Raw genomic sequence first — 12,514 nt, forward strand, 5'->3', positions numbered from 1 at the left:
TGTAGTCCATGGGGTTGCACAAGAATCAGTTACAACTTAGCAACTAAACAACAACGAAATGTAGTAATAAGAATTAACTCATTTGGCATAAACCCACTCCAGTGTTCTTGCCTGGAGAATCCCAGGGACGGGGGAGCCTTCGTGGCCTGCTGTCTATGGGGTCGCACAGAGTCGGACATGACTGAAGCGACTTAGCAGCAGCAGCAGCAGCATTTGGCATAAACAATGTAGGATGGGATAGCAAAGTCAAGGGACTCCCAAGCATCCTAGAAGTTAGTCAGTGGGAGCCATTTATATAATTTGACTTAGTGATGAAGGTGTGGGTCAGAGCACTCACTCTGGGAGTTCAGTTCAGTTCAGTTCAGTTGCTCAGTCGTGTCTGACTCCTTGCAACCCCATGGACTGCAGTACACCAGGCTTCCCTCTCCATCACCAATTCCCGGAGTTTACCCAAACCCATATCCATTGAGTCAGTGATGCCATCCAACCATCTCATCCTCTGTCGTCCCCTTCTCCTCCTGGCTTCAATCTTTCCCAGCATCAGGGTCTTTTCAAATGAGTCAGCTCTTTGCATCAGGTGGCCAAAGTATCGGAGTTTCAGCTTCAACATCAGTCCTTCCAATGAACATTCAGGACTGATTTCCTTTAGGATTGACGGGTTGGATCTCCTTGCAGTCCAAGGGACCCTCAAGAGTCTTCTCCAACATCACAGTTCAAGAGCATCAGGGTGTAAAGAAAATTTGAGTAGTATATTGGAAAGGGGTTGGGGAATCAGGAAGTGGAGTTAAAGAGTGTGCTTGTGAAAACTGGAGAAATCTGAATAGGGCCTGAATCTGAGTTAATACAATTATATCAACATTGGTTTCCTGGTTTTGATGACATGCAATGGTTATGTAAGAGTCATCACTGGGGGACACTGGGGGAAGTGTCCAAGAAAAGTTTTAGTACTATTTTTGCAATTTCTTCTAAGTCTTAAACTGTTCTGAAACAAAATCAATAGTAGCAGTTTTAAAAGAGCAGAAGGACAAAACATATAATAAGGTAATAGGTGCATCAAAGGGGAAAAAATCCAGGCATATGCTCTGAAGACTTTCACTTAACTTTTAAAATTCTGTGTAGGTATAGTACAAATTGCTTTCTCTCAATACTCTACAATAGAGGCATAGGAAGAAGGAGAATGTATGAATTTCAGGAGTAATTTCTCACTTCAAGGTTTCCATATTGATTGGTATTTTCTGCATTTCTAGACGTGACCTTCCAGCCCTTGCCTGCCTTGACATACCGTACCACAGGAGGGATTCTGGACTTTTATGTGGTTTTGGGGCCAACTCCAGAGCTTGTGACTCAGCAGTACACGGAGGTAGGAGGGAATTCAGTTGGTTACCCAGTATTATACAGTGCTTTCTGTAGTTCTTAGATGATAACTGAAACTGTTGGTCTTTCTGAGTGACAGGTAGGTTATAGAATAATGAACAATAAATACATCCCAATAGCTGTTAAATTCATAGCCTCTAAGAGCATTGCAGGGAGAAGGAAACGGCAACCCACTCCAGTGTTCTTGCCTGGAGAATCCCAGGGACGGGGGAGCCTGGTGGGCTGCTGTCTATGGGGTCGCACAGAGTCGGACACGACTGAAGTGACTTAGCAGCAGCAGCCGCAAGAGCACTGCGGAGTGGCAGAAGTAGTAATAGTACCGCTGGTTATAGCTGGGTAATAGGGGTGGTGGTGATGGTGGTGATGATGGTAATAGGGGTGGTGGTGATGGTGATGATGGTGGTGATGGTAGAGGTAGTGTGGTGAGGGTGATGGCAGTGGTGGTGAAGGTGGTAATAGGGGTGGTGGTGAAGGTGGTAATAGGGGTGGTGGTGATGGTGGTAATAGGGGTGGTGGTGATGATGGTGGTGGTGGTGGAGGCAGTGTGGTGAGGGTGATGGCAGTGGTGGTGAAGGTGGTGTGGTGGCGATGGTGGTAATAGGGGTGGTGGTGATGGTGGTAATAGGGGTGGTGGTGATAGTGGTGATGATGGTGGAGATGGTGGTGATGATGGTGGAGATGGTGGAGGCAGTGTGGTGGGGGTGATGGCAGTGGTGGTGAAGGTGGTGTGGTGGCGATGGTGGTGGTCATTGTGGTGAGGGCGGGGATGGCGGACATGATAACTGTGGTTGCAGAGCTCATCACGGTTGCTTTGGCATCGGCTGCAAACAGAGCTATAAAACTTACTGTCTGGCACTGATATATTACTTGCTGCATGTCAGATCACTTTCCACATATTAATTCACTCAGTCTTCACAAAACATTATGAAACAAATACGTTATTATCCTCGATTTACAAGTGAATGAACATGTATAAGAGGTTATTTCGCTTTTGTCCAGAGTCACATAGCCAGCAGAGATTGGATCCTATAGGGCAACCCAGGCATTTTGTTTCTGAATTTAGTGTTCTTAACCAGCAAGCTAGAAATCACTGGAAATAGCAGTAACATCAGATTTTCAAGAGAGGTCACGTCTGGCAGGACGATTTCTCCAAGTTATCCTAGTTGCTTTGCATCCTCTTCATTTCCCTCTGAATTTGAGTTGCCGATTATCTAACTGGGGACACTGGGAAAATATTATTACTTTGTGTTCCACTTTAATCCAAATTCTTCTTTTTAAGGACTAAATTTTCTGTTTATTTTCTAGTTGATTGGTCGGCCGGTGATGGTTCCTTACTGGTCCCTGGGGTTTCAGCTGTGTCGCTATGGATACCAGAACGACTCTGAGATCGCCAGCTTGTACGACGCAATGGTGGCTGCACAGATCCCCTATGTATGTTGTCAGCCTGTGGGGTTCTGGCTCTGGGACCTCGTGGTCAACCCTTGTCTCTATGCCTGCATTTGTCTGATTTTGTCAGACTCTACGAAATTGCAAAGCACTTTCTCATACAGGATCACACTCAGTCTCACCCCTTCCCGGTGGTTATAATATAAGCAGGGGGGGGGGGGCAGTGTAATTGTCCCCAACTGGAAGAGTCACAGTGATTTGCCAAAGGAGGAGGGCATTGGGTCAGCTCTAGGGTTCTTTCTACTAGGTCATGCTTCCATTTCTTTCATATGACTTCATGACATCTAGTCAAAAACATCCTTGCTACCGTATAAAAGGTGGCCCAAAGAGTAGTTTTGCTTCCTTAAAAGAAATTGACCCAAATTCAGTGAGACCATTGTGTCTATAGATATAACCTCAGTTCCGACACTTTGCCAGCACTACATCTCAGCATGCCCCCAGCTTTGATCTAATTCTTGGTTGAATCTTGTTCTTGGGACTGGTTTCCAGAAGAAATACGTGTGGAGACAAACTTCACCTTTACTTGAAGATAAGTTGTGTTTTAGTCGCTAAGTTATATCTGACTCTTTTGTGACGCCATGAACTGCAGCCCTCCAGGCTCCTCCATCCACAGGATTTCCCAGGCAAGAATCCTGAAGTGGGTTGCCATTTCCTTCTCCAGGGGATTTCCCTGACAAAGAGATTCAACCTGCATCTCCTGCTTTGGCAGACTGAGCCATCGATTTTTCTATTAATCAATGTTATTCTCTGAATTTTCTCGTTTCCTATTAATGGAAAGTCTAGCATGCAATATTTTATTCTTAATAAGAAAGCTGTGTCTGATTACCCCCAGGATTGCTGTTCCAAAGCAATTACAGATGCTTTTGTTTGTTTTATTTTTAGTGGATTTACTGTCCATGTTGTGTTAATACTGTGCTAGTACTGTGTTAGTAGGTTATTTTGTCTGAATCTGAACCCCTGATACCTGAGTTGGCTTTCTGGAGGAGATAACCATGTTTACCCTTTCAGTTCAGTTGAGTTGCTCAGTCATGTCTGACTCTTTGTGACCCCATGGACTGCAGCAGGCCAGGCTTCCCTGTCCATCACCAACTCCTAGAGCTTGCTCAAACTCATGTCCATCCAACCATCTACATCCTCTGTTCGCTCCTTATTCTGGTCCTTTACAAAGCACTCTCATTGATTTTTTTCATGTATCTCCACAGACAAAATTGTGGAGGTCGACATTATCATTCTGCTTTTTGCTAATTTATTTATTTATTTATTTATTTTCTATTTTGACTACTAAAAGATTGAGAATTAGGTGACTTTTCCAGAACCGAATACCTAGCAAATAACAGAGGTGGGATTTGAAAGAATCAAGAAGCCGTCTGAACTTTACCCCTGGTTACTGGACCATTGTTCTCACGTGGACCTGAGCTTGTGTAAGTTTCCTCTGTCCTCTTCCAGGATGTGCAGTACTCGGACATTGACTACATGGAGCGGCAGCTGGACTTCACCCTTGACGTCGAGTTTGAGGGGTTTCCAGCTCTGATTACTCGCATGCAGGCCGATGGGATGCGGGTCATCATCATTCTGGTTAGTTGCTATGTGACTGGGTGGAGTCTATTTGGAAGACTGAATGGACTTTGGTGGAGAAAGCTTCATCCCTGTGTTTTCTTCCATGCTATGAGTAGAGAAATTGAGGTTCAATACAGAAAGTGTATTTCCCTGGGTTCACAGAAGCTCTATAGCATGGGTGGAAGCCATGCCTCCTTTTTGGAGGAATTCTCCTTTTCCCTACCCTGAGTCATTCTCTGGCTTTGGTTTCCTCACTGCCCTGTGCTTTGATTTTAGGACCCAGCCATTTCTGGCAACGAGACCAAGCCCTATCTGCCATTCACACGGGGTGTAGAGGACGATGTCTTCATCAAAGACCCGAGTGATGGGAGCATTGTCTGGGGAAAGGTATGCCCTGAGCGATTCACTAATCCCCACACTGTCAGTGTGTTTGCACATTTTTTTCTTTTTTCCATTTGGACTTGGAGGTCAGAAGTTCTCATATTCTCCATTGGCATTTGTCACCACTTTTAAGGAATCTTAAAGGAATGTGTGTGTACATTGTGTGATCCACTTTTCTCTAGATCAATTCTACAGGAAAATCAAAGTATTATCACCCATAGAACAAGGTTTATAGTTTCTTGTGTTTGTAACCCCTCAGTCGAGTCCAACTCTTTGTGACCCCATGGACTGTAGCCCACCAGGCTCCTCCACCCATGGGATTTTTCATGAAAGAATACTAGAGTGGGTTGCCATTTTCTTCCTCCAGGGGATCTTCCCAATCCAAGGACTGAACCTGTGTCTTCTATGTCTCTTGCATTGCTGGTGGGTTCGTTACCACTAGCACTACCTGGAAAGCCCTATAGTTTCTTAGGAAATGCTATATAAGAGAAATTATCTAGTGCATTGCTTTGAAACATGTTTTTCTTCACAGGTCTGGCCTGATTTTCCTGATGTGGTAATAAACAGTTCTCTAGACTGGGACAGTCAAGTGGAGGTAAGGGGCTTGTGTGGATGTGGGGGATCAGGGATGCCAGGAAGGTGCCACCATGCTTAGGATACTGGACATCCCTGAGTCGTGAGCATGGGCGAGATGAGGAAACTCACATAGGGAACGTGTCCTGTGCATCTGTCTTGTGCCAATTGCTTTGCATGCAATATTTTACCCCAGTTGGGGGATAGTTATTTTTATGCTTTGCATAACTAAGACTCAGAGATCTTAAATTACTTGTGTCCATGGTTTCAAGTGACCGAGTGATGATTTCCACTCCATGACTATCATATTACAAACATCCAGGAAATTTCCACTGAATGAAACCTCTAAGAAACACTGTCTTTTGCCTGAATTAGTATATTTATTGTTGCTTTTGCAGTTTTTGCTTTGAGTATCCTTTTCAAGCAGTCTCTCACCCCTGTCTTTACTGATAGGGTATTTTTCTCTGCACATCTTTTTGTGGGTAGGCTTCTCCATCTTCACTCTTAACATCCTCCCCCCCATCTTTCCTTGGGTTTCTCAGCTTTGATCTTTTTCCCTTTATTTTGCTGCTCTGGGTCCTTGCTGCCGCACGTAGGCTTTCTCTAGTTGGGAGCGGGGTCTACTCTAGCTGTGGCGCACAAGCTTCTCACTACAGAGGCTGCTCTTGTTGCAAAGCATGGGCTCTAGGCATGTGGCCTTCAGTAGTTCTGGCACGCAGGTTTAGCTGCATGTGGGATCTTCCAGGACCAGGGATCAAACCTGTGTCCCCTGCATTGGCAAGCAGATTCTCAACCACTGGACCACCAGGGAAGTCCCTCAACTCTGATCTTAATTCCAAGTTTCTAAAGGAATTGAAAGTGAAAGTGAAGTTGCTCAGTCGTGTCTGACTTTTTGCGACTCCATGGACTAATGTAGCCCACCAGGCTCCTCCATCCATGGGATTCTCCGGGCAAGAATACTGGAGTGGGTTGCCATTTCCTTCTCCAGGGGATCTTCCCCACCCAGGGATCAAACCCAGGTCTCCCGCGTTGCAGACAGACACTTTAACCTCTGAGCCCCCAGGGAAGCCCCAGTTTCTAGCCATATGTTAAAACTTGCTCTCTCCCAGGAACAGGTTCTCACTTACCATGGATCTCAGATGAGGATCCAAGAGAGAGAATCTAGCTTCCTGCAATCTCTGTTGTTTCTCACAGAAGATCACTTGAAGATTGGTGGTCCAGGCAGGCCGCATGGGCATAGGAGTCTGCCAGAGAAGTTCAGGGTCATGGGATCCTTGATTTTTACATATTTATTTTAGTTTTTTATTTTTCCCTCCAGCTTAACTGAGGTATAATTGATAAATAAAATTGTATATATGTAAAGTATACAATGTGATCATTTGATACACATGTATATCATGAAATGATTACCAGAATCAGGTTAATTAACACATCCACCATTTCAGATAGTTGCCATTTGTGTATGTATGTGGGGAGAATCTACTCTCTTAACATCTTTTAAGTATACAATACAGTATTGTTTGCTATAATCACCACATTGGATATCAGGCCCAGGAATTCATTCATCTAATAAATGAAGGCTTGCAACCTTTGACCAGCATCTCCTCATTTCCCCACCTCCTGGCATCTGGTAATCACTATTCTACTCTCTGTTTCTGTGAGTTCAACTTATTTTTCTCAGATTCCACATATGTGAGATCATAACAGTGTTTGTTTTTCTATATCTGGCTTATTTCACTTAGAATAATGCCTTCTAGATTTATCCATAATAATGCCTTCTAGGTTATTGCAAATGGCAAGTCTTCTTTCTTTATCATAGCTGAATAATATTCCAGTGTACACACACACACACACACACACACACACACACACACACACCCACGTGTTCTTTATCCACTCATCTGTGGGCAGACACTTAAGTTTTTTCAACATCTTGGCTATTGTGAATAATGCTTCAGTGAATATGGGACATATCTCTTCAAGATACTAATTTTGCTTCCTTTAAGATATATACCCAGAAGTAGGATTGCTGGATCACTTGGTAGTTCTATTTTTAATTTTTTGAGGGAACTCCATAGTATTTTCATAATGGCTATACCAGTTTATATTCTTACTGACAATGCACAAGGAGTCCCTTTTCTTTACATGCTTGCCAACACTTGTTGTCTGTCATCTTTTTCATAAAAGCTTTAGAAACAGCTTATCATTGTGGTTTTGATTTGCATTTCCTTAATGATTAGTGATGTTAAGAACTTTGTCATGTATCTGTTGGCCATTTGTAGGCCTTCTCTGCAAGTATGTCTGTTTAGGTCCTTTGTCCATTTTTTAATCAATTTATTTGTGGGTTATTTTCCTTGCTATTGAGTTTTATAACTTCCATATATTTTAAAAATATTAACTCATTGGGTATTTGCCTTTTAAATATTTTCTCCTTTTCATTTTGTTGATTGTTTTTTTATGGAGAAGCTTTTTAGTTTGATGTATTCTCACTTAATTTTCTTTTGTCACTAGTGCTTTAGGTATCATCAAATCCAAAATCTCACTGCCAACACCAGTGTTGAGGAATTTTTTCCTATGTTTTCTTCTAGAAGTTTTATGGTTTCAGGTCTTACTTTTGAATCTTTAATTCATTTTGAATTAAGTTTTATAAGCAGTATAAGATAGGAGTCCAGTTTCATTCTTTTTTTTTTTTTTTGGCTGTGCTGGGTCTTTGTTGCTGCACAGACTTTTCTCTAGTTGGGACAAGTGGGGGCCACTCTCTAGTTGTGATGCTCGGGTTTCTCATTGTGGTGACTTCCCTTGTTGTGGAGCATGGGCTCTAGGCAGGCGGGCTTCAGTAATTGCAGTTCCTGAGCTCTAGAGTATAGCCTCTAAAGTTGTGACACACGGTCTTAGTTGCTCCTAGGCAAGTGGGACCCTCCTGGATCAGGGATCAAACCCGTGTCTTCTGCATTGGCAGGCGGATTCTTTACCACTGAGCCACAAGGAAGCCCTAGTTCCATTCTTTTCATGTGGATATCCACGTTTTTCTTTTCTCTCTCTTATTTTGCCCACTCCACCCAGCTTGTAGGATCTTAGTTCCCTAATCAGGGATTGAATCCAGGCTCCCAGCAGTGGAAGCATGGAGTCTTAACCACTGGACCACCAGAGAATTCCCTTCATGTTTTTCTACCACTGTTAATAGAAGACTGTTCTTTCCCCATTTATGTTCCTTGCATTCTTGTCAAAGATTAATTGCATATGCATGGGTTTATTTCTGGGCTTTCTTTTCCATTCCACTGATCAATGTGTCTATTTTTTTATACCAGTTGTTGTTATTGTTTACCTGCTAAGAAATGGGGCCAGGTGGGTACATCATGGGTTGAGGATGAGGGGAAATGGCATTGCAGAAGCAGCGAAGCAGGAGTGGAACACAGACGGGAGTGAGGTGGGACCAGGTCCTTGGAGAACAGCAGAGTTTTCTTCATTTCATGGGCAAGGGTCAGAGCACCTTTTAGTGGGATTCACAAACCAAAGTGGTCAAATTGCTCCCTGTGTCTCACCTGGGATTCAGTTGTCCCTCGGACGTGACTGGCATTGACTCTGTCTGCTGTAATCCTCTGCTTCCCTCCTCTGCCCCATGTTTCTAACCCTGCCTCAGCTGCAGCTCTCTGTTTCCAGTGAAAGCTTGTTTTGTTGTTTCTATATTTCCACCTCTGTTTTCTAACAAAAAAGGCCTTCTTGACATGCTTCCCCTTCATAAGATGCTCAGTGATGTGACTCAACACCTTGACATTCTCTGTGAGCTGGATCCTTGTGTGCTGATCCATTTTTTTCCCTTCCTGTTCCTTGTGGTGTTTTATCTAGACATTGGTTTTTAACTTGCCTGTTATCTGTTGTGTACCAGAACTGGAGGTTCCCTAGTCCAAGTCCTCTTTCTGTTGTTCCCACACCACCCACACCCTTGCCACCAGCATTATTTAACTTTTAACTCTTGAAAGGCACGGATGAACACAGAAGAACTGATTTACTAAGACATACAAAGGACCAGAAAGGTCCATAACAAGCATCATAGTTCTGTAGAAATTTATGAAGATTTCCTGTTGTTAAGTGGAATGAATTCACAATTATGCAGTTTCTAAGCTCAGCAGGGTGGGGGAATACAAGGGTCAACAAGGGCCTTCCTCTCCAAAGGGTTATAGTTCTAGAGTTATACCTTGGGTCCATTTTCCAGGTTAAAATAAAGACATTGTTTTTATCATTTGAAAAAGATAAGAGAAAGGGGAGTTGAAACTTTCTCTTTAAGTTCTTCTAATTTAGTTGACACACAATTAATTCTTCTTCATAGAATTAGGATAAGAATTACATGAAATAATGTAGATATTTAAAGCCTAGGTCACGCAATAAGTGTTTGACACTGCACTTTTCAAGTGACTCTGAAACCAAAGAAAACCCAGATACGTATCAGTTAGATAGTTTAATGTAATAAAATGCAACCTTACCTCTTACCCCCTTTTCCTCCCGAGAATGAAATAGGGGAGAATCACCTGGTTGTTTCTTTCCGACCTGTTGACAGTGCATCTGCTCTCTGCCCCCTTCAAGCTGCAGTCTCCCTGGCTCATGCTTTGTCTTTGAGGAGAGCTTAGGAAACTGCAGGACAGAGGTTGAGGAGTGGGTATCTAGCAGATGAAATAGTGAGTCCAGGGTGTTGGTAGCTACCATTTGTGTTGATACAAAGAGGAAAACAGTCCATGAATGCTTTCCAGGTGATAAGAAGGGGTTTCATTTGTGCTCATTCCTATTCTTTGCATTCATTGTATTTCAAATAAGTTAAGAACATTCCTTAAGCTCTGTTTGGATTAACTATCACCACACAGAACAGAACACAGAACACAGAACACAGAACTTGTAAGTTAAGCTTTCAGGAAATACCAATTTTCTGTCTAATATATTTGTTCAGGACAAAGAAATTGTATTTCCTCCTTACAGAAATACCGGGCATTTGTGGCCTTTCCAGACTTTTTCCGTAATTCCACCATCGCGTGGTGGAAAAGGGAGTTGACAGAACTGTACAGCAATCCACGGGAACCAGAGAAGAGCTTGAAGTTCGATGGCTTATGGATTGTAAGTGTGCACGTTTGTGTCTGTGTACACGGGGACAGTTGTGTTTCTCTCTCTGCGTGCCTCAGCATATGTATCCCTGACCTTTAATCCGAAGAGGTAATAGTCACCCAGGAAAGACTTTGAACATATCAGACTGCAGCTCTTCCAGTCAGGACTGGCCCACTCCGATACTCCTTTTACCTTGTACCTTGTCTGAAGTTCTGGCTATAAAAGTCCAAGGTGATAACCAGGAATTCCTTGGAACCGAGCCTACCTCACACCCTCAGAGTTTTTTCAAATCCTCTAGCCAGTCATTCTGTAGGGCTTCCCTGATCTTTCTCAAGCTGGATTTGATTAATCTTCCCTGGGCTGGTACCTATGAAACTACTGGATGGTGAACAATGTATTCTCTGCTTCCTTGTCTCTGGGTTGACAGGATGTAGCTCTTTTTAAAAGTAAATTATTTCCGGGTTTGATATTTCTAGGATATGAATGAACCAGCCAGCTTTGTGAATGGAGCAGTCCCTCCAGGCTGCAAGGATGCCACTCTGAACCACCCTCCCTATATGCCACGTGAGGATCCTTGGCCTTCTCTACTGGCAGCTTCATGGGAACAGGGAGTGAGCCCTGCAAGAACCCAGCAACCTGGCATTTACCCTGATGTGCAGGGACATCCTGACTGATGCTCTGTTTTGTAGGGGGGTTGAGGGGGGCGGCAAGGTAACAAGTCCATTCCTGAGAACTTTACCCAGTTGGGTGTGGGCAAGTTATTGGCCCCTTTGAGTGAATTTCTCACTTACTTAACAGTGGTCGTGTCTCCAACAGCCTCTATAGCTCAGGGTCTTAGTTCCGCAGGCTCATGTGAGTCCCTCCCCAGGAATCTGTTATGTCATCAGTGGGTGGACAGTAACAGCTTCCCCTTACCTTGGAGTCAGTGACTTTGGCACTGTACTTGTGTTCATGTCTTGGATCCAATTATTATTTTCTCTATGAGCCATATGACCTTCAGCAGATGACTTGCTCTTTCCAAATCTCAGTTTTTTAAACTGTAAAAGGAGGATCATGATATCCTCTTCAAAGAATCATGATAAGAATTACATGAAATAATGTACATGCTAGAAGCTTGGTTGGAGCCTGTCCGTGTTTGATGGCTGTGCTCTCCGCACGCCGCTGCTTTCTCCTCCGGGGTCCTGGGTGCTGAAAACACCTGCAGGTGCCACTGTAACTAAGAATCAGGCACATTTCCAGGATGCTGGGGAGAAGAGGGACCCATGCAGAGATCAGCTTAGCCTTAAGAGCCAGACACTGCCTTGCTTCAATTCCATGAAGCGAGGTCAAGGCTAAACAGGATCAGGCAGGGGTCAATGTCACATCGCTAGCTCTTTCTCCTCAGATCTGGAGTCCAGGGACCAGGGCCTGAGCAGCAAGACCATGTGCATGGAGGGCCAGCAGGTCCTGCCTGACGGTTCACCGGTGCGCCACTATGACGTGCACAGCCTCTACGGGTGGGCCCAGACCAGACCTACATACGAGTGAGTCATCATCGCCCTTCTCCAGCTGGGACAGCCTGGGACTGGGGAAGTTACCCTGCTCCCCCTTTCATTCCCTCTTTCGAGAGTTCAGTCAGTCAGTTCAGTCGCTCAGTCGTGTCCGACTCTTTGCGACCCCATGGACTGCAGCACACTAGGCTTCCCTGTCCATCACCAGCTCCTGGAGTCTACTCAAACTCATGTACATTGCATCAGTGATGCCATCCAACCATCTCATCCTCTGTCATCCCCTTCTCCTCCTGCCTTCAATCTTTTCAGAATCAGGGTCTTTACCAATGAGTCGGTTCTTCGCATCAAGAGTTGGGTAGCTTTTAATTATAGCTCTATAGCAATTCTCACTTACTGGGTTGACCATGAAGTTTGGGTTTTTCTGTAATATCATATAGAGAAACCCCAATGGACACTTTCGCCAACCCAGCATTAAACACTCATGAGCATGGAGCCACATCCTGTGATCCTAGTGAGGAGGACAGATTTAAATAAGAGCTGGTCATGCTGGTGAAAGGCCAATAGTCCTCATGGAGGAAGCACACACAGAGACACAGGCAATC

The 12,514-nt window shown here is 44.0% G+C and overlaps 1 protein-coding gene across 1 annotated transcript in view; it reads left to right on the forward strand.

Moving 5' to 3' along the window:
- The window catches only part of MGAM (maltase-glucoamylase), an 80,650-nt gene that overhangs the window by 52,791 nt on the left and 15,345 nt on the right, over positions 1 to 12,514 (forward strand). The window contains exons 29-36 of the mRNA XM_065938504.1: positions 1,248 to 1,360; positions 2,680 to 2,805; positions 4,267 to 4,395; positions 4,654 to 4,764; positions 5,291 to 5,353; positions 10,300 to 10,434; positions 10,899 to 10,986; positions 11,807 to 11,945. Coding sequence (XP_065794576.1) covers positions 1,248 to 1,360; positions 2,680 to 2,805; positions 4,267 to 4,395; positions 4,654 to 4,764; positions 5,291 to 5,353; positions 10,300 to 10,434; positions 10,899 to 10,986; positions 11,807 to 11,945 — 904 coding nt within the window. The remainder of the gene's footprint in view (positions 1 to 1,247; positions 1,361 to 2,679; positions 2,806 to 4,266; positions 4,396 to 4,653; positions 4,765 to 5,290; positions 5,354 to 10,299; positions 10,435 to 10,898; positions 10,987 to 11,806; positions 11,946 to 12,514) is intronic.

Source organism: Muntiacus reevesi, chromosome 6 (assembly GCF_963930625.1).
Source record: "Muntiacus reevesi chromosome 6, mMunRee1.1, whole genome shotgun sequence".
Classification (NCBI taxonomy): Eukaryota; Metazoa; Chordata; class Mammalia; order Artiodactyla; family Cervidae; genus Muntiacus; species Muntiacus reevesi.